The sequence below is a fragment of the Lutra lutra genome, chromosome 9 (genome assembly GCF_902655055.1).
Source record: "Lutra lutra chromosome 9, mLutLut1.2, whole genome shotgun sequence".
In the NCBI taxonomy this organism is placed as follows: Eukaryota; Metazoa; Chordata; class Mammalia; order Carnivora; family Mustelidae; genus Lutra; species Lutra lutra.
In genome coordinates this window covers 50,898,944-50,919,639 of record NC_062286.1, presented here as the reverse complement: position 1 = coordinate 50,919,639, position 20,696 = coordinate 50,898,944, and the positions used below count along the sequence as shown (strand labels likewise).

The 20,696-nt window shown below is 35.4% G+C and overlaps 1 protein-coding gene across 1 annotated transcript in view; it reads left to right on the top strand.

Annotated features, from left to right (window-relative positions):
* The window catches only part of ALMS1 (ALMS1 centrosome and basal body associated protein), a 213,802-nt gene that overhangs the window by 114,166 nt on the left and 78,940 nt on the right, over positions 1–20,696 (top strand). Inside the window, exon 12 of the mRNA XM_047744572.1 lies at positions 17,294–17,535. Within this exon, the coding sequence (XP_047600528.1) occupies positions 17,294–17,535 (242 nt within the window). The remainder of the gene's footprint in view (positions 1–17,293; positions 17,536–20,696) is intronic.

Here is a 20,696-nt window from a genome sequence, read left to right as displayed (position 1 = left end):
CATGTTGATACAAAAGTTAGGATTCATCCTTTCTGATGGAGGCATAATAATCCATTGTATATATGTACCATATCTTCTTTATCCATTCGTCCATTTAAGGGCATCTTGGTTCTTTCCATAGTTTGGTGACTGTGGTCATTGCTGCTATGGACATTGGGGTACAGATGGCCCTTCTTTTCACTACATCTGTATCTTTGGGGTAAATGCCCAGCAGTGCAATTGCAGGGTTTTAGGGTAGCTCTGATTTTTTTTTTTAATTTTTTGAGGAATCTCCACACTGTTTTCCAAAGTGGTTGCACCAACTTGCATTCCCACCAACAGAGTAAGAGGGTTCCCCTTTCTCCACATCCTCTCCAACACTTGTTGTTTACTGTCTTGTTAATTTTGGCCATTCTAACTGGTGTAAGGTAGAAGCTCAATGTGGTTTTGATTTGAATCTCCCTGATGACTAATGATGATGAACATTTTTTCATGTGTCTGTCAGCCATTTGTATGTCTCCTTTGGAGAAGTGTCTGTTCATGTCTTCTGCCCATTTTTTGATGTGATTATCTATTTTGTGTGTGTGGAGTTTGAGGAGTTCTTTATAGATCTTGGATATCAGCCCTTTGTCTTTAGTGTCATTTGCAAATATCTTCTCCCATTCCATGGGTTGCCTCTTTGCTTTGTTGACTGTTTCCTTTGGTGTGCAGAAGCTTTTTATCTTAATGATGTCCCAAAAGTTCATTTTCACTTTTGTTTCCTTTGCCGTTGGAGACATATCTTCAAAGAAGTTGCTGTGGCTGACATCGAAGAGGTTACTGCCTATGTTCTTCTCTAGGATTTTGATAGATTCCTGCCTCATGTTAAGGTCTTTTATCCATTTTGAGTTTATCTTTGTATATGGTGTAAGAGAATGGGCTTCATATAAATTTAAGAATTTTTTTTCTCTTTGTGTGAAAAATGTTAGCGAGTGTTGATGGGGGAATTGCATTGACTCTATCAAAGGCTTTGGGTAGTGTGGACATTTTAACAATATTCTTGTGCACGAACATAGGGCATCTTTCCATTTTTTTTCTGTGTGCCTCAGTTTCTTTTATCAAAGTCTTGCAGTTTTCAAGGTACAGATCTTTCACGTCATTGATGTTTAACTTTGTTCCTAGGTATTTTATTGTTTTTGATACTAGTGTAAATCTGGGTTGTTGTTTATTTTTTTTTCAGATATCTTATTGTTAGTGTATAGAAACACTAATCATTGGTGAAATATTTAAGATTTTCCATATATAAGATTATATCATTTATAAAAATATACAGTCTTACTACTTCTCTGATTTGGATGCCTTTTATTTCTTTTTCTTTGCTGGTTGCTCTAGCTAGGACTATGTTAATAAGAATGGTGAGAATGGTCACTTTTATCTTGTTCTTGACATTAAAGGGAATGCTTTTACCAGGCACCACTGAGGTTGATATAAGCTGAGGGTTTGTCATATATGACGTTTATTATGTTGAGGTACCCAATTTGTTGATAGTTTTTTATCATGAGTGAATGTTGTGTTTTGTCAAATGCCTTTCTTGATGTTTGTCTTTCATTCTATTAATGTTTTATATCACATTTTTTTACTTGCTTATGTTGAACTGTCCTTGCCTCCCAGGGATAAATCCAAACTGATCATCGTGTAGGATTCTGTAAATGTACTGTTGAATTTAATTTGCTAATATTTTATTGGGGTTTTTATGTCTGTATTCAGGGATAGTGGTTTGTAGTTTCCTAGCAATGTCCTTACCTAGTTTTGGGTCAGGGTAATGCTCACCTCATAAAATGAATTTGGAAGTGTTCCTTCCTCTCCAATTTTTGGATGAGTTTCAGAAGGATTGGTGTTATTTCTTCTTTAAATGTTTGGTAGAATTCACCAATAAAACCTTCTGGTCCTGTACTTTTTTGTTTGTTTGTTTGGAGGTTTTTGATTACTGATTCAATCTTATTCATTATTTGTGTGTTCATGTTTCCTATTTCTTCATGATTCAGTCTTGGGAAGTTGTATGTTTCTAAGAATATATCCTTTTTTTCCCCCTAGGTGCTCCAATTTGTTGGCATATAATTGTTCCTAGTAGTTTCATGATTCTGTGTGTTTCTGTGGTATCACCTGTAATGTCTTCTCTTTCATTTTTTATTTTATTCATTTGTGACTTTTCTTTTTTTCTTAGTCTGGTTAAAGATTTACAATTTTCTTTATCTTTTTGAAAAAAAAAACAGTTCTTAGTTTCATTATCTTTTCTGTTGTTTTTCTGAACTTTATTTCATTCATTTCTTCTCTGATCTTTGTTACTACCTTCCTTCTGCTAAGTTTTTTCCTTGAGGTGTAAGGGTATTTGAGACCTTTCTCTTTTCCTTTCCTTTCCTTTCCTTTCCTTTCCTTTCTTCCTCCCTTCTTTTCCTCTTCCTTTCCTTTTCTTTTCAGGAGAGAGAGAGTGTGCATGAGCAGGAGGGAGGGGCAGAGGGAAAGGGGGAAAGAGAATCTTAAGGTCAATTAATGGGGCTCAATCTCACGACCCTGAGATCATGAACTGAACTGAAATCAAGAGTCAGATGCTTAACTAACTGAGTTAACCAGGTGCCTCAAGACCTTTCTTTTTTCTTAATATAGGCATTCATCACCATAAACCTCCCTCTTTGAACTGCTTTTGCTTCATCCCATTGATTTTTGTATGTTGTGTTTCCATTTTCATTTGTTTCAAAATATTTTTTTGCTTTCTCTTTTGATTTTTTTCTTTAACATATTGGTTGTTCAGGACTATATTGTCTAATTTCCACGTATTTTTAAGATTTCTTGTTTTCCTGCTGGTATTAGTTACTAGTTTCATATTATAGTGGTTGGAAAATGTACTTGGCATGATTTCAGTCCTCTTAAATCTGCTAAGACTTGTTTTGTGACCTATCATATGTCCTGTCCTGCAAAATGTTCTGTGTGTGCTTGATAAGAATGTGTGTTGAGGAGCTGTTGGATGAAATATTCTATATATGTCTGTTAAGTCCATTTGGTCTAAATTATAATTCAAGTCCAACATTTTCTCACCTAGAAGATCTATCCATTGTTGAATTGGGGTATTTAAAAACATAAAAGTGCAGGGGGCCAAAATGATAGTGATTTTGTATGTGATCAAACTTGTTATTATATAAAATAGATTGTTACAACTATAAGAAGTTTTATGTAAGCTTCATGGTAACCACAAGGCAAAAACATGGTAGATTCATGAGAAATCTGAACGGAATCAGAGCATAATCTTTTGAAAAATCAACAATTCACAAAAGGCAGCAGCAAGAGAGGAAGAAATGAACAAGGAAACTGCAAATCAGCCAGAAAACAAATAATGAGATGGCATTAATTAGTCTTTACCTATCAATAATTACTCTATGCATGGATTGAATTCTCCAATTAAAAGACATAGAGTAACCGGATGAATTAGGGGAAAAACAACAACAACAACACGACCCAACTATATGCTGCCTACAAGAGACTCATTAGCTTAAAGACACACAGGTTTAAAGTGAAGAAATGGAAGAATATACTCCATGCAGGTGGTGACCAAAAGAGAGCAGGAGTAGCTATATTTATACTTATATTGGGCAAAATAGACATTAAACCAAAAGCAGTAACAAGAGACAAGGAGGGCCATTATGTAATAATGAAGGGGACAGTTCATCAAGATTATATAACAATTGTACACCCAACATTGGAGTATCTAAGTGGATTAAGCAATTACTAAACATATCTGAAAGGAGAAATAGATAACAATACAATAATAGTAAGGGACTTTGGTACCCTATATTGACCAGTGGAGAATAGTATTTAGAAATAAAGATATAACACCAGATTGGCTCATTGTTACTAGGATGTCACTGCTTCTAGCAGTTAATCAAGCTAAGAATTATATGTATATATATTAATTCATACATATACCTACTTCTCTACTTATTCCCATCTCTGTCAGTATATGTGTATGTGTTTGTGTTTATCTTTATATATATAAAGTATTATTTATTTATTTATTTATTTATTTAAAAAAGATTTTAGGGCACCTGGGTGGCTCAGTGGGTTAAAACCTCTGCCTTCGGCTCAGGTCATGATCCCAGACTCCTGGGATCGAGCCCCGCATTGGGCTCTCTGCTCAGCGGGCAGCCTGCTTCCCTTCCTCTCTCTCTCTCTGCCTGCCTCTTTGCCTGCTTGTGATCTCCGTCTGTCAAATAAATAAATAAAATCTTTAAAAAAAAGATTTTATTTATTTGACAGATGGAGATTACAAGTAGGCAGAGAGGCAGGCAGGGGGCGCGGGGAAGCAGGCTCCCTGCTGAGCAGAGAGCCCGATGCGGGGCTCGATCCCAGGACCCTGAGATCATGACCTGAGCGGAAGGCAGAGACTTTAACCCACTGAGCCACCCTGGCGCCCCTTTAAGTATTTTTTAAACCACTAGTCAGTATTGATACCCTCAACTGATCTAGAACCACAGAGTTGATTCAAGCCTCTTACCCTTATTTTTAACTTATTTCTTCAGTGGTGATACACCTGGCTCTCATTATCAACAATATATTTACCCTTGTATTTAATTAGATAGTTTCAGAATTCCTAACCCATACTCTGGTAAAAAAACATTTAGTCACTGAGGTGATTAGATGCATTATATCATCTAGTCAAAACATTTCTGACGTTTCTTAGGTCATGTTCTTTTTTTTTTTTTTTTTCCTATACTCTTCAGTGTGATCCATTTATAATACAGTTATTATCATTTGTCACATCCTGCATTTTATCTTTGTTCTTACATCATGGTTCATTTTTAAAAATTTACATAGTTTAAAACTTACATTTTGTGGTGTACGACTCTATCAATTATGATAAATCCACCATCACAGTTCCATACAATGTTTTTCCATCAGTCTCCAAATTTCTACATGCCTTCTATTTATAGATAAATTCCTCCCTTGACACCTGGTAATTCCTGGTTTGTTCTTTCCTCTGGTTTTGCCTTCTATAGTGTCATATAAATGAAATAATAAAATATGTAACAGCCTTTAGGTTTAATTTCTTTTACTTTGTAAAGCACATTTAAGATTTATCCCTCCTTTTTGTGAAGCAGATTTTTTGCTTTTTATGGCTTTATTGAAAGCAGTGATATTTTTATTACTCCTTTATATTACAATTCTGTTGTATAGATTACCATAGTCTGTTTATCCATGCATTCACTCTTTGGAGTGATTACACTTCGGGGTGATTACAGTTAGAGCAATAAACCTTTGTGTGCTAGTTTTTGTTTCTATAGGGTAAATACTCAGGAATGGGATTGCTAAGTCATGTGGTGTATGTGTGTATTTAACCTTGCAAGAACTGTTTATTTTTGCATTTCCACTAGCATTGATACGTGTTCCAGTTACTCTACATCTTTGCCAGTATGTGGTTTTGTCCACATATTTTAGACATTTTTATATGTGTACAGTGATAGTTCAACATGTTTTTCATTTGTATTTCCCTAATGGATTTTCCTCACTTCATGTGACTTTTTTACCATCCTCTTTGGTGAAATGATTTTTTAATAGGGTTTTATTTTCTTACTGTTGAGTTCTGAGAGTTTTGGATAATGTGTTTTGGATATAAGATCTTTGGTGGATATGTTATTGGCAAATATCTTCTTCTAGTATGTGACTTATCTTTTCATCTACTCAGTGGGTCTTTCACAGAACAACGTTTTTTTTAAATTTCAGTGAAGTCCAAGTTTACTCATTATTTTATGGCTCATGCAATTAGGTTGACAGTCCTTTTCTTTTAGTACTTTAAAAATAGTCTACTTCTGTCTAAATTTCATGGTTTCTGATGAGAAATCTACAGTTGTGGAATCATTATTCCCATATAAGCTAAAACAATGTATCATTTTTCCCAGATTGCTTTTTTTGTTTGTTTTGTTTTGAGTCAGTTGGTTATGATGTTTCTAGGCATGGATTTCTTTGGTGCATCATGTTTGGAGTTTGCTGAGCTTCTAAGGGTTTATAGTTTTCATCATATTTAGGGAGTTTTAGCCCTTATTTCTTCAAATATTTTTTCTTACCACATCCTTCTCTTTCTATATCTCCAAAGACACAAATGTTAAACCTTTTGGTATTATCTTGTAAGTCCCTGAAGTTCTGTTGATTTTTTTTCCCAATCTTTTTTATCCTCTGTTGTTCAGCATAAATAATTTCTATTGATCTGTCTTGTAGTTCCCTAAGTCTTTCCCCCAACATTTCCATTCTGCTGTTGAGCTCATCCAGTGAGTATTTTATTTCAGTTATATCATTTTTTAGTTTTAAAACTTCTTCCATTTCTTCTCTAGATCTTCTCTTTCTCTATATGTTCTGAGACCTGTCTTTCCATTTGTTTCAAGGGTATCCACCCTTACTTACTTTTATAATAGCTTCTTTAAAGTTTTTGTCAGATAGTTCTAACATTTCTTTCATCCTAGCATTGGTGTCTGTTGATTTTCTTTTCCCATGTGAGTTGAGATTTTTCTGGTTCTTCATATGCTGAGTAGTTGTTTGTATTTTGTAATATTTTGAGATAACTAGTCTCATTTAAATCCTATAGAAAATTTTGATATTTTTGTTTAACTGGGCAATCAACACATTCACATTCATATTACAAATTCTTACCTGCCTTCGTGGGTTATAGTTCCATGTGAGTTCAGTTTTCAAAGTTTTTGCACTGCTCTTCAGATCTGACCTGTGTCCAGTCTGAGACTTGGACTATATAGTCTATCTCATACTTCTGTGCTCAAAGTATAGGTATGCTGTTTAGGTTCAGATCCACACACACAAATGGCTCAGGGATAGGCCCAGGAGTTTATAACATACGTTAAGGAGTTGCTTTTCTCTTTACAGTTTTTCTTTAAGCTCCCCTTTCCTGACTCTCAGGACAGAAAGTAGGAGCTTAATTTACTCCTCTCTCCTGTGTACTTTGTGTCAGTTGTAGGTGGCTTAGTACAGAGGGAACCAAACCTCCTCTGTTGGAAGAGGAAAGTTTTCCTTCTTTAATTTGTGTTATTGAGAATCATTTTCTTAGATATTCCAGTACCATTTTTGAAATTTTATTTCCTTTTTTAATTTAGTTAATACCTTTGTCAGAAGTCAGTTGGCCTGTTATGTGTGGGTAAAAATAATTTTACTCTATTCCTTTAATGTATCTATTTTTATAGTAATACCATGATGTCTTTTTCTTAAAACCATGATTTCTTGATTACTATAGCTTGATATTAAGTCTTGAAATCAGGTTATGTCCTCCTCCAACCTTGTTTTTATTTTCATTGTTACTTTTGCTATTATAAGTCCTTTGCATTTCAGTATAAATTTTAGAATAAGCTTCCTAATTTGTACATTAAAGCTTCTTGCGATTTTGTTTAGTATTGAATTGAATCTATAGATCATTTTATGAATGATTGATATCTTAAGAATATTGAGTCCCACACATGAACAGTTTTTCCCTCTTATTACTGTCTCTCAGTAATAAGTAATTTCCAGTGTGTAGATCTTGCACATCTTTTGTTAAATTTAATCCTAAATACTTGTGTTTTTTAATACTATTGTATATGGTGTTTCAGAACTTATATTTTCTAGTTATTTGTTGCTTGTATATAGAAATACTCTTGTCAAGCCAATTTATATACGTCAACAAGTTACTTTTCACTTTTATTTTTTACTTGTTGGATCAGAGCTTCCTATGGGGTAATTGAGGGCAATGGATACTAAGACCACAGAGAATTTAAGTAAGCTAATATTTCCAGTGGTTAAGTTGAGGCATACCTGCTGTCCTCTATTTTATATTCTGTAACTCTGCTAAGATTTAGGGAGTGTCTTATCTAAACTTAATGAGATCTGCAAGTATGGTATTTATTTTTAGTAGACAATCTTATTGTCAGGGAACAAGCAGAGCAATTTTACTTCCTTTTTAATCTTCATGGGTTTATTTCTTTTTCTTGCCTAATGCACTGTCAAGGACATTCAATATAATATTAAGTAGAAGTAGTAAGAGTAGACATCTTGCCTTATTCTCTGTTTTGGGAGCGGGGGGAATTTTTCTCAAGTGTGATAGTACCTGTAGATTTTGAAAAAAGACTTATTTACTTATTTGAGAGAGACAATGGAGGAGGGGCAGAGGAAAAAGGGGGAGAGAGTCCTAAGAGGAGCGCAGAGCCCAGAGTGGGGTCCATCTCACTACCAAGAGATCACAACCTGAAGCAAAACCAAGAGTTTCGACTGCCGCCACCTGGGCACCCCTAATATATGCCCTTTATCAGATTAGAGATGTTCTCTTTTATTGTCTACTGTGAGTTTTTATCATGAGTGGGTATTGAATTTTGTCAAATGCTTTTCCTGCTTTGTTGAGGTAATCATATGTATTATATGTATTTTCTTTTTTTTTTTTTAATCAGTGTGGTAAATTACACTGGTTAGATTTTGAATGTTAAATTTATCTTGTGTTATTGGGATAAACTTGACTTGCTTATGACATATTGTCTTTTTTTTACATTTATTACTGAATATAGTTTGCTAATATTGGTCTATAATCTTTTTGAAGTGTCCTGATATCAGTTATGGTGGCTTCAAAGAAGAACTGGGAAATAGTCATTCTTTCATTATTGTCTGAAAGAGTTTGTGTTAGATAGGTATTATCTAATTTAAATCTACCATATCACATTTTGCTTTCTATTTGTGTCATATGGATTTTGTCCGTTCTTTCCTGCCATCCTTTTTTTTTTTTAATTTACCCTGCATCTTTTATTATTTGCCTTATTCTTCTTATTGGCCTTTTATATACATTCTTTATTTTTAATAAAGAAATGGAATGATTCTTACCCCAAATTTGGTTCAGATATGTCAGCTATGACATTTCTCATACTATGAGAATTTGAGAGGAAGTTTATTACTCACACAGGAACTTTTAGGGTGAGCTAGATGAATACAAATAGGTCCTGGCTAGCTTTGGCAAAGCAGAGTGAGTGGACTGGGCTTATAGTGGCTTGGAAGTAGAACTAGGAAAAGGGTTCTATGTATGGGAAGTTAAAATTTTTTTTGGTGCCAAAGAAGGAGGTACTCACATTCAGACTTTCTTACCAGCCTGTCCAGATGTAGGGCCAAAGGCAATGCTTAAAAAGAAGTCATTAGTGAAACATCAAAAATGGAATCAGACTTTATTACAGTTGTAGAGATTACCCTAATCATCTTAATTTATGTATTATCCTTTGTTGCTAGACACAATTTACCCAGTATTTTATTTAGGATTTTTACATCTATGTTCATGGGGGATATTCACCTATAATTTTCTTTTTTTGTAATATCTTTGTCTGGTTTTGGTATGAGCATTAGGCTGACCTCAGAAATATATTAGGATACTCCAAAGAGTTTGTGTAAGATTGATATTCTCTCTTTCTTAGGTATTTGGCAGAATTCACCAGTGAAGCCTTTGTGGCCTCGAGTTTTTAGTACAGATTCAATCTAATAGATAACTGTGCAGATTTTCTTTTTTTTCTGATGTCAGCTTTGAAAGTGTTTTTCAATAATTTTTTTTTCTATTCTAACTTGTCAGAATTTGTTGACATGAGTTATTTTCATATCTTCTTATCCTTCCAGTTTCTGAATCTTTAGTGAAATTAGCTTTTTTATGTCTGATATCAGTGATTGTTGTTTTCCTCTTTTTTAACTTGATTGATTTTTCTAGGGGTTAAGTCATTTGGGTTTTGTTGACCCGCTAGGGTGTGTTTTCTGTTTTTAAGGTTTCTGCTTATATATTTATTTTTTTTCCTTCTGTTTTGGGTTTTAACTTGATGGTCTTTTTCTACATTTCTGAAAATAAGTACTTAATTTTTTTTCATATTCATTAATATTTAGCCTTTTTTGATATAAACAGATTTTTATGTAGTTTCTCATCACCATCTTTGCTCTTAATATTTTCTCATTTCTGTTACAATTTGTTGTTCTTGTTCCATGGGCTATGTAGAGATGTGTTTCTTAATTTCCAATTATATGAGAACTTTCTAATTATTATTTATTTCAAGTTAATTCTATTATGGTCATTGAGATTATATTCTAAACGATATCAAAATATTTAAATTTCTTAGAATTGCTTCATTTTACAGTGTATTTTTATTTTGATCAATGCACAGTTGAAGGGAGTATGTATTCTGCAGTTCCTGAATGTAATATCTATACATATCAATTTAGTCCAGTTGATCAAGTGTTATGTTGAAATCTTCATTTTTACTAAATTTTTGTCTGCTTGTTTAATCAGCATTTGAGAATATTATGTTAATATCTCCTTTGTTTTCCTTAACCATTTGGGAGTAAGTTGTTGACATACTGCCCCATCACAGTATCATTTCCTGTAAAAAGAACGTATTCCTACATAACCCCAATAAAGTCATGAAAATCAGGAAATCAATATCAGTGCTCCATTACAGACACTATTCAGGTTTTCTGGTTGTTCTAGTAAGGATTTTTATAATAAAAGGAGGCAGTTAAAAATCACATGTTGCGGGGCGCCTGGGTGGCTCAGCGGGTTAAAGCCTCTGCCTTCGGCTCGGGTCGTGATCTCGGGGTCCTGGGATCGAGCCCCACATCGGGCTCTCTGCTCAGTGGGAAGCCTGCTTCCCTTCCTCTCTCTGCCTGCCTCTCTGCCTGCCTGTGATCTCTGTCTGTCAAATAAATAAATGAAATCTTTAAAAAAAAAAAAAATCACATGTTGCATTTAGTTGTTAGGACTCTAATTTCCTTTGGTCTGGAACATTTCTTTAGTCTTTCTTTGACTTTCTTGACCTTCTGAAGATAACAGATCATTTACTTTGTAGAATTTTTCTCAATTTGGGTTTCTCTGATGTTTATCATGATTAGGTTTGGGTTAGGACTATCACAGAGGTCACATTGAATTCTCATCATAGTTATCAGATGTTGCACAATTTTCGTTTATCCCACTGCTGACTGTTATGACATTAATTACTTCAGGTTATGGCTGCTAAGTTCCTTCACTGGAAAGTTACTCTTTTTCCCTTTGTAATTACATATTTTGTGGGAAGTATTTTGAAATTATGTAAATATCTTATACCTTTGCAGGTTTTGGTTTATTATATCCATACAGAATCATGCTTTCTCATTTCATTCATGGGTCTATTACGTTTTTTCTTCACTTTTTACTTTAAAAATATATAGACTCACAAGAGATTACAAAAATAGTTTAGAGAGTCCCATGTTCCCATCACTCAACTTCTCTTACATAATATCTTATGTAACTTTAGTACATTATCAAAACCAGGAAATTTACATGATACAATACAGATAACTAGACTATAGACCTTCATGAGATATCACCAGTTTTTGCATGCAATTGGTTTTTTAAAAAATATATGTGTATAATTATATGAAATTTAATCACATAGATATATGTAAATACTACCATAATCAAGATACAGAGGTGTTCTTTTATCACAAAGGAATTCCTTGTACCTGTCCCTTTATAATCACACTCCTTCTCTCTGACCCTGCCTTCTTTAACCCTTGGAAAACAGTGATATGTTTTTCTAAGTATGATTTTGTCATTTTGAGAATGTTCTATAAGTGGAATCATATAGCATGTAACCTTTGGGATTAACTCTTTTTACTCAGCCTAATGACCTGGAGATTCATCTGAATTATTATATGTATCAATAGTTATTTTTTTTATTGCTAAGTAATATTCTAATGTATGAATATATCACAGTTTATCCTGTAAAGGACATTTGCGTTGTTGCCAGTTTTTTTACTATTAGTAATATAACTGCTGTGAACATTCAGGTTCCCTGTGTCTCTAGAGTGGGTGCCCCACTCAAGAGACACCTTCCTCATTCTGCTTGGGATCAGTCCACATGCCAAGCTGGACCTGCCTTTCCATGGAAACCTTTCCCATCCTTATAAGGCTCTGATATTTTATATCAGGCCACACCTCCAGATTCTCTCCTTGCCCTGATTAGATTATGATACCTTGTATTAGGCTGCTCTTTTACTTGTTTTTTTTGTTGTTGTTTTGTCTTACTCTTTTACCTCTCACACTAATGAGGCTCTGTTACCTTACTCTGGGGTACTTGTTGCCTTACCCCACATAGGTGCCTAATTTATTCTCTCCACTCTGTCTAGTGGGACTTGGTTTGTTATTGGTGCCATGACTATGAAGATTTCACTCCACTTTTCATTCAGGAAAGAAAAGATAAAAGGATGGGGAAAATAGGCAGGAGGAGGAGAAAAAGAATGCTTATTTTTTATTAGGATTTCCTTAGTATATCTTTTTCTGTCCTTTTACTTTCAGTATATCTGTCACCTTATGCTAAAGTGTATCTCGTGAATAGCATATAGTTTGGTTTTGTTTATTTTTATCTTGTCAATATTTGTATTTTAATTGGGATATTTAGGTCATTTATGTTCAATATAGTCATTGAAATGATTGTGTTAAGGTTTGCCGTTTTGCTGTTTATTTCTGTTTGTTTTTCCTGTCCTTTATTATTTCAATTATTTTTATTTCATGTTCTCTCCTTTGTTGGATTTTTAAAAAGATTTATTTATTTATTTGAGAGAGAGACAGAGATAATAGAGCACATGAGTGGGGAAGAGGTGCCCCTGTTGCATTTTTTATTGTACTTTTTTCTATTATTCTTTTAGTGAATATTCTAACGATGATACTTAACTTTATAATTCATTTAAAATTAGTATTCTTTCTACTTTATGAACAATGAGGACTCTTTTTGGGAGTGCCTAGGTGGCTCAGTTGTTTAAGCATCTACCCTCAGCTCAGGTCATGATACCAAGGTCCTGGGATTGAGCCTCACATCAAGGTTCCAGAGCTCAGTAGGGAGTCTGCTTCTCTTTCTCTTTCTCTCTCAAATAAATAAATAAATAAATAAATTTTTGAAGAGTCTTTTTTTTTTTTTTTTTTTAAAGAGGAAGAGAGAGTGCCTGTGTGGGAGTGGGGAAGGGCAGAGGGAGAGGGAGAGAGAGAGACAGAATCTTAAGCAGGCTCCTCGCTCAGTACAGAGCCCATGCAGGGCTCATTCTTGCAGCTCTGAGATCATACCTGAGCTGAAATCAAGAGTTGGTTGCTCAACTGACTGAGCCACCCAGTGCCCCGAACAATTAAGACGCTTATAACAGTTTAGCTCCATTTGCCTGCTCCTGCTTTTGTTCATGTGTTTATTTTCTACATTTTTATAAATCACCACAAGACGTTATTGCTTATTTTCTTTCATGTGAAATATAGAACATACAAGTATATATAAAAAGGTGCATCTGTATGAGTGTATATGAATACGTACTTGTATATGTTACACACGCACACACACACACACACACACAGACGTAAGTGCCTTCATTCTTTCCTGTAGTTCTGTACCGTGTTGGATTGTTTTATTTGATTCTAGAAAGTTTTTAGTATTTCCTAAGGTCTGCTGGGAACGTGTTCTGTTATTTTTTTAAAATTTTTCTGTATTTGATTCTAAAAGGTAGATTCTAATTTTTTTTGAGAATCCCTGTATTTTTATCTATTATCCCCCATAATTTGATCTTTTAATACATTCACACTCATTTTAAAGTCCTTCTTTCTGCACTAATTCCAATATCTTGAATCCTCTGTAAAGCAGTTTTTGTTTTTTCTCTCAGTTTTTAGTCACTTTTTTCTGCTTGATAAATTTTGTAATTTTTGATTATGTAATGAATGTTGTGAATTTGAAAAATCATAGGGACTGAGGATGCTGTTACTTTCCAGCCAGAGGATTTGCCTATTCCTCCGATCGTATATAATGGCTGATCACTTTAGTCATGTCAGGAATTTTCCTGGGTCAGCACTGGGGTGCAGTGCAGTGACTCATTATACTTTTTTTCTTTTTTTTTTTTAAAGATTTATTTATTTGACAGAGAGAGAAAGTGAGAGTACAAGTAGGGGGAGCAACAGGCAGAGGGTGAGGGAGAAGCAGGCTCCTGCTGAGCAGTGAGCCCGATGGGGGGCTCGATCCCAGGACCCTGGGATCATGACCTGAGCTGAAGGCAGAGGCTTAACAACTGAGCCACCCAGGCATCCCAACTCATTATACTTTTGATTTTTCCTGATCTGTGGCCTCCCTGGATTTTTTCTTTAAGCCTAACAGATCTTTGACTCTTCAGTAAGTAAATACAGCAAGATGTTCAGTTTCGTCTCTCAGGTGTTTGAGTTCAGCTCTTTCAGCTCTCAGCTCTTGCAGCTTCAGAATATGGCAAATGTAAGGGGAGTCCGGCTATACCTTTGTTGTAGTTACACTTTCTTTAATAGACATTTGTCTCATAAGAACTCAAACATTGAGATGATTTTACTTTTCCGGCTCAGCCCCCTTGTTGGGGATGGCATTTCTGGGTTTTTTATTGTCAGTCTGGAATATGTCCTAAGGTTTGAAAGTGTTCTCCCTCAGGCAATAATTATTTAGCTTCCTGCCTTATTGAGGTTCAGAATCTGGCAAATGTCTTGAGGAGGAGACCTGATGTTTGTTACAGGCCCCTCTGTCTAGTGGGACTTGGTTTGTTATTGGTGCCATGACTATGAAGGAGATTTCACTCCACTTTTCTGATTTAGCTTTCCGTTCTCCCATACCATCCTGATACTAATAAAATGTCCTGTGGGGAAAATTGGCTGGCATTCTGCTAGATTTCACCTCATCATGCCAGCCCAGGAGTGATTTCTCTTTCCCAGTGGAGTATGTCTGCCTACACTCTGTCCCTGCCCATAATCTCCAAAATGCCCCTCTCTAGCTTATTAGATAATACTGTTTCCTGATGCTTCCATAACTTTTCTGATACAAAAAAAAGTAGTAATTTTTTTTAATTTCTTTTCAGCTTAACAGAATTCATTGTTTTTGCACCACACCTAGTGCTCCATGCAATACATGCCCTCCTTAATACCCACCACCTGGCTCCACCAACCTCCCACCCTCTGCCCCTTCAAAACCCTTAGATTGTTTTTCTGAAAAGTAATAGATTTTTAAAAAATTTTATCTCCTGTCAACTTTCCTAAAAACTTATTTATATTCTAATGAGTTATGTTTAGATTGTTTTGGACTTTCTGTGTACCTAATTATGTCAAATATGAACAATGACAATATTATTTCTTCCTTTGTTATCCTTCTGTCTCTCATTTCTTTTTTCTGACTTACTGTTAATGCCTTTTAAGACCTTTACTGAAGTTGAACAGAAATGGTAAGAATTGGCATCCTTATTTTATTCCTAATCTCACAGTGAACATTTTCTGCATTTCAGTATAAATAGGATGGTTGCTCTAAAGTTTTTTGTGGTTTCCCTTTGCTATGAGTTTTTATTTACATAATTACTGAGTTTTATCACATGCTTTATTTGACTATATTTATATGGTCATATGCATTTTCTCATTTATTTTATTGATGTGATGAATCATATTGATTGATTCTTGAGTGTTAACTCACCTTGCATTCCAGGAGTAAACCATCTTGGTAGGAATTCACGTACATCCATTTAGTTTTGGATTTTGTTTATTATTTTGTTTGGATTTGGTTTAGGATTCTTGCTTTCATATCCATAAAGGAGATTGGCCTATTATTTTCTTTTCTCCTAATTGTCCTTTTCAATTAGTGAAGGCAGAAGGTAGAAATTCAGAAGGTCTTCTCTTTTTTTTTTCCTTAAGATTTTATTTATTTATTTGATAGAGAGATCACAGGTAAGCACAGAGGCAGGCAGAGAAAGAGGGGGAAAGCATGTGGGGCTTGATCCCAGGACCCTGAGACCATGACCTGAGCCAAAGGCAGAGCTTAACCCACTGAGCCACCCAGGTGCCCCAGAAGTTCTTCTCTTTTGTGATATAACTATTACTCCAAAATAATACAATATTGCTCTGTTTTTAAAAGAATAACTTTTTATTTCTTATTTTCAAAAAATATTTATTAATTTGAGAGAGAGATGAGTATCTGTGTGAGCAGGGGAAGGGGCAGAGGGAGAGGGAGAAAGAGAGAGACTCCTAAGCAGACTCTCCACAGAGTGCAGGGCTCAATCCCATGACTCTGAGATCATGACCTGAGCTGAAATCAAGAGTCAGACACTTAACTGACTGAGCCAGTCAGGTACCTCAATAACTTCTTATTTTTGAATAATTTTAGACCACAGAAAAGATACAAACATAATAGAGTTCTCTATACCTCTCTCCCAGCTTTTCATATTAAAATCTTACATTACTATAATGTACATTTGTCAAAATTAAGAAGCCAACTTTGTACATTACTATTAACTACACTCCATTTTATTTACGTTTCACATTTTTTCCATCAATAACTTTTTTTGTTGTTGTTCCAGGACCCAGTGCATATCACATTCCCTTTGGTTAGCTATTGTATATCTTTAGTCTCCTCTTGTCAATGGCAGTTCCTCATTCCTTCCTTATTTTTCATGATTTTGACAGTTTTGAGGAATATTGGTCAATCTGAGTTTAGATTGTTTTTTTGCGTGATTAGATGGAATTATGGGTTTCGAAAAGAATACCATAAAAGGGTACCCATGTTTTCACATCCCAGCAGAGAGTATGTGACATCCACACAACAACATTGGTGATGACTTGAATAATATGGTGTTTGTTAGGTTTCTCTACTGTAAAGTTACTATTTATCACTTTTTATTACTCTGTTCTTTGGAATCCACTTAATAAGTCCAGCCCATACTCAAGGAAGAAGGGAAAGATTAATCTTCACCTCCTTGGATGAGGAGGTATCTGCATATATTTTTTGGGAATTCTTCTGTAAAGAAGATTTGTATTCTTATTTTTTAAAAATCATTTATTTATTCTGTTTTAGTATTAATTCTCTAAAATATTAGTACATAATTACAATCTTAAAAACCTCTGGTTCCCCCACTGACAATAAGCTTCTTGAGGCAAGTCTTTATTTATTTTTGTACACTCTATGCATTTAGCACAGTCCCTTAATTTATTGTAGATGTCTAGTAATTTTTAAAAAATGATTATATTTTTACTTCAACTGGAAAGTACCATTTCCTCAGCTAAATTGTACAATAGCATTCTAAGTTGAAATTTAAAATAGATATTTAAATGAATAAAGTAAACTCATGCATGATTTCATTATAAGTATTTAAGATAGCAAAGGGTACTGCTGAAATAACTTAGCCATTTGAGGTTGATGTATCTCCACATAATGTTCCTTGAATCTGCCTTTGGAAAGAGAGTACAGTATTTGGTAAGCCACGGATATTACCTTCTGTGTCTTTTCTCCTTTTTGTTCAGACCATCAGAGGAGATTAAGACCCCATTTTCTGCCTTTCCTGGAAAATTGTCATCTGATGCTGTCACTCAGATAACAACAGAAAGTCCAGGAAAAACCATGTTCTCATCTGAGATTTTTATTAATGGTGATGATCGTGGACTTGAAATTCCAGAGCCCAGTACCCCAAAGGTGGGCAAAGTTCCTGTCAAATTTGTTTCATCATCTTCAGGCCAACAGATTACTCATCCTCATGGCACAGATGGTAAGAGAATGTGATTACATTTTAGGTCATATTACCAACTTCTATATGAAATGATCTCAGAAATTTGTGAGGGGGTCTTAGTAGTCAAAAAATCCAATTTTATTTATTTATTTATATTTTTAATTTATTTTTATTATGTGATATTAGTCACCATACAATACATCATTAGTCTTTGTTTAAACTTTATTATTTCAGTGTTCCAAGATTCATTGTTTATGCATCAATACCCAGTGCTCCATGCAGTAAGTGCCCTCCTTATACCCACCACCAGGCTCACCCAACCCCCCACCCCCCTCGTTCCTCCTCCCTTCCAAAACCCTCAGTTTGTTTCTCAGAGTCCAGTCTCTCATGGTTCGTCTCCCCCTCTGATTTCTCCCAACTCCCTTCTTCTCCCAGTGTCCTCTGTATTACTCCTTATGCTCAACAAGTGAGCCCATATGATACTTGACTCTCTCTGCTTATTTCACTCAGCATAATCTCTTCCAGTCCCATCCATGTTGAAACAAAAGTTAGGTACTCATCCTTTTTTTTTTTTTTTTTTTTTTTTTAAAGATTTTATTTATTTATTTGACAGAGAGGTCACAAGCAGGCAGAGAGGCAGGCAGAGAGAGAGGAGGAAGCAGGCTCCCTGCCGAGCAGAGAGCCCGATGCGGGGCTCGATCCCAGGACTCCGAGATCATGACCTGAGCCGAAGGCAGCGGCTTAACCCACTGAGCCACCCAGGCGCCCCATTACTCATCCTTTTTGATGGAGGCATAATATTCCATTGTGTATATGGAACATATCTTCTTTATCTATTTGCCTGTTGAAGGACATCTTGGCTTATCATTAGTTTTTGATGTAGTGTTCCTTGATTCATTGTGTGTGTATAACACCCAGTGCTCCATGCAATACATGCCCTCCTTAACACCCACCACCAGGCTAACCCATCCCACCACCCCCCTCCTCTTTAAAACCCTCAGGAGGACATTAGGAGAAGGAAAGGAAGAGTGAATTTGGGTAAATTGGAGCGGAGATGAAGCATGAGACACTGTGGACTCTGAGAAACAAACTGAGGATTTTGAGGGCTTGGGTAAGCCTGGTGGTGGGTATTAAAGAGGGCACATATTCCAGGGAGCACTTGGTGTGGTATGTAAACGATCAATCTTGGAACACTGAAAAAATTAAATTAAATTAAAAAGATAAAACCCTCAGTTTGTGGACTCCTGGAAAGAAAACCCAATTTTAGTTTTAAACATTAGGATTCTACATGATTTTATCCATCTTTTATTTACATGGCTGTGAAAGGAATGTGGCATGTTTTTGCCTTAATTACTAGTGGAGATAACTTATGTGGGACTCAGGCTGCTCATCTTTGATTTATTTTTATCTCATGATACTTAATGAATTAGTTCATAAAAATTTAAAAACTATGGATGTCTGGTTTCAGGCCGGCAGATGAAGTATTGCCATTTTGTATTATATTAAATGTTATATACTGTAATAAATAGATGAAAAAATGTAATAGTACCAGCACAATACCAGTCTGTTGCTTATAAATCAATGACGAGGAACCCAGGTTACTGTGGCCCTGCTGTCTTTAAAACACAGAATCCATAATTTCCTTGGATTCACCATCACATTCAACTAGAAGGGACTCAAAAAAGAATGGAGAACCCCATGTTCTAGGCCTGGAAGTGGCTCAGATCACTTTCTTCTAGCTAGGAAATGGCTAAACCATTTAGCTGTGATTTTGAGGATAAAGAAGTAGATTTTGATGAACAGCTGGTGATCTCAACCCTAAGGTCTACATTTAGAGTGTTCATGTGCTGTGAGAGTGGTAGTTCAGTGGTATTTATACTATATAACATTCAAAATAGAGCATGTTATTTTCTTTTTCAGACCGATAGCAGGAAAATTAATAATTAAGTTCCCATTCTTCCTTCAAATGAGAGTTAAATTACTAACTTAAGTTTAAGTTAGTAATTTAAGAATTTAATAGTTTGCACAAGTCTTCTCAAAATATTTAAGTTTTCCTCCTTATGCAAAAAGGTCTGTAGATAAAGATGGGGTATGCCTAAATATATAAAAAAAATTTCTTGGTTCACCATATAACTTTGACTGAATTTAATTTAAACAAGTACACTTGTATGTTAAGATGGTTATAATTCTTACACATTTTTATGGTGGAAAAAAAAATACCCCCAAAATCTACATTTTAATAAATATCACAAAGAATATCCTTGTATGTCAGTTACCTAGTGCCACAATGATACTGTGAAACAACCTCCCACATCTGTGCTTTGTAACAACAAACATTTGCTTTTTCCACTCATGGGTTTTGTGAGTCAGAGTTTAGCTTCAGGCTACAGAAATGGCTTAGGTCTGTACGCCAAGCCTTGTTCTGAAACCCCAGCTAGTGGAACAATGTCTGCCCTGGGTTATATTGTTCTCATGGTGATGCCAGAAGCATAAGAGGGGAAGTCCAACTGTCAAAGTGTGTTTTAAACCCCTACTCACATCAAATGCGTCAATTTATATAGAGGCCATAATTTATGTTTTCACCTTGGCATACAGGATCTAGGAGAAAGGATTCCTTTAAAGGATGAATGTCATTTGGCTTACTGATAAAATAGTGTTTTTAATACTGTGTACTTAAAAGTAAAATTTTGTGGGTTTTTAAAAAAAATTTTAATTTTTTCAGCGTAACAGTATTCATTATGTTTGCACCAGACCCAGTGCTCCATGCAATCCTTGCCCTCTCCAATACCCACCACCTGGATGCCCCAACCTCCCACCCCCCGCCCCTTCAAAACCCTCAGATTGTTTTTCAGAGTCCATAGTCTCTCATGGTTCACCTCCCCTTCCAATTTCCTTCAACTCCCTTCTCCTCTCCATCTCCCCATGTCCTCCATGCTGTTTGTTATGCTCCACAAATAAGTGAAACCATATGATAATTGACTCTCTCTGCTTGACTTATTTCACTCAGCATAATCTCTTCCAGTCCCATCCATGTTGCTACAAAAGTTGGGTATTCATCCTTTCTGATGGAGGCATGATACTCCATAGTGTTATATGGACCACATCTTCCTTATCCATTTGTCCATTGAAGGGCATCTTGGTTCTTTCCACAGTTTGGTGACCGTGGCCATTGCTGCTATGAACATTGGGGTACAGATGGC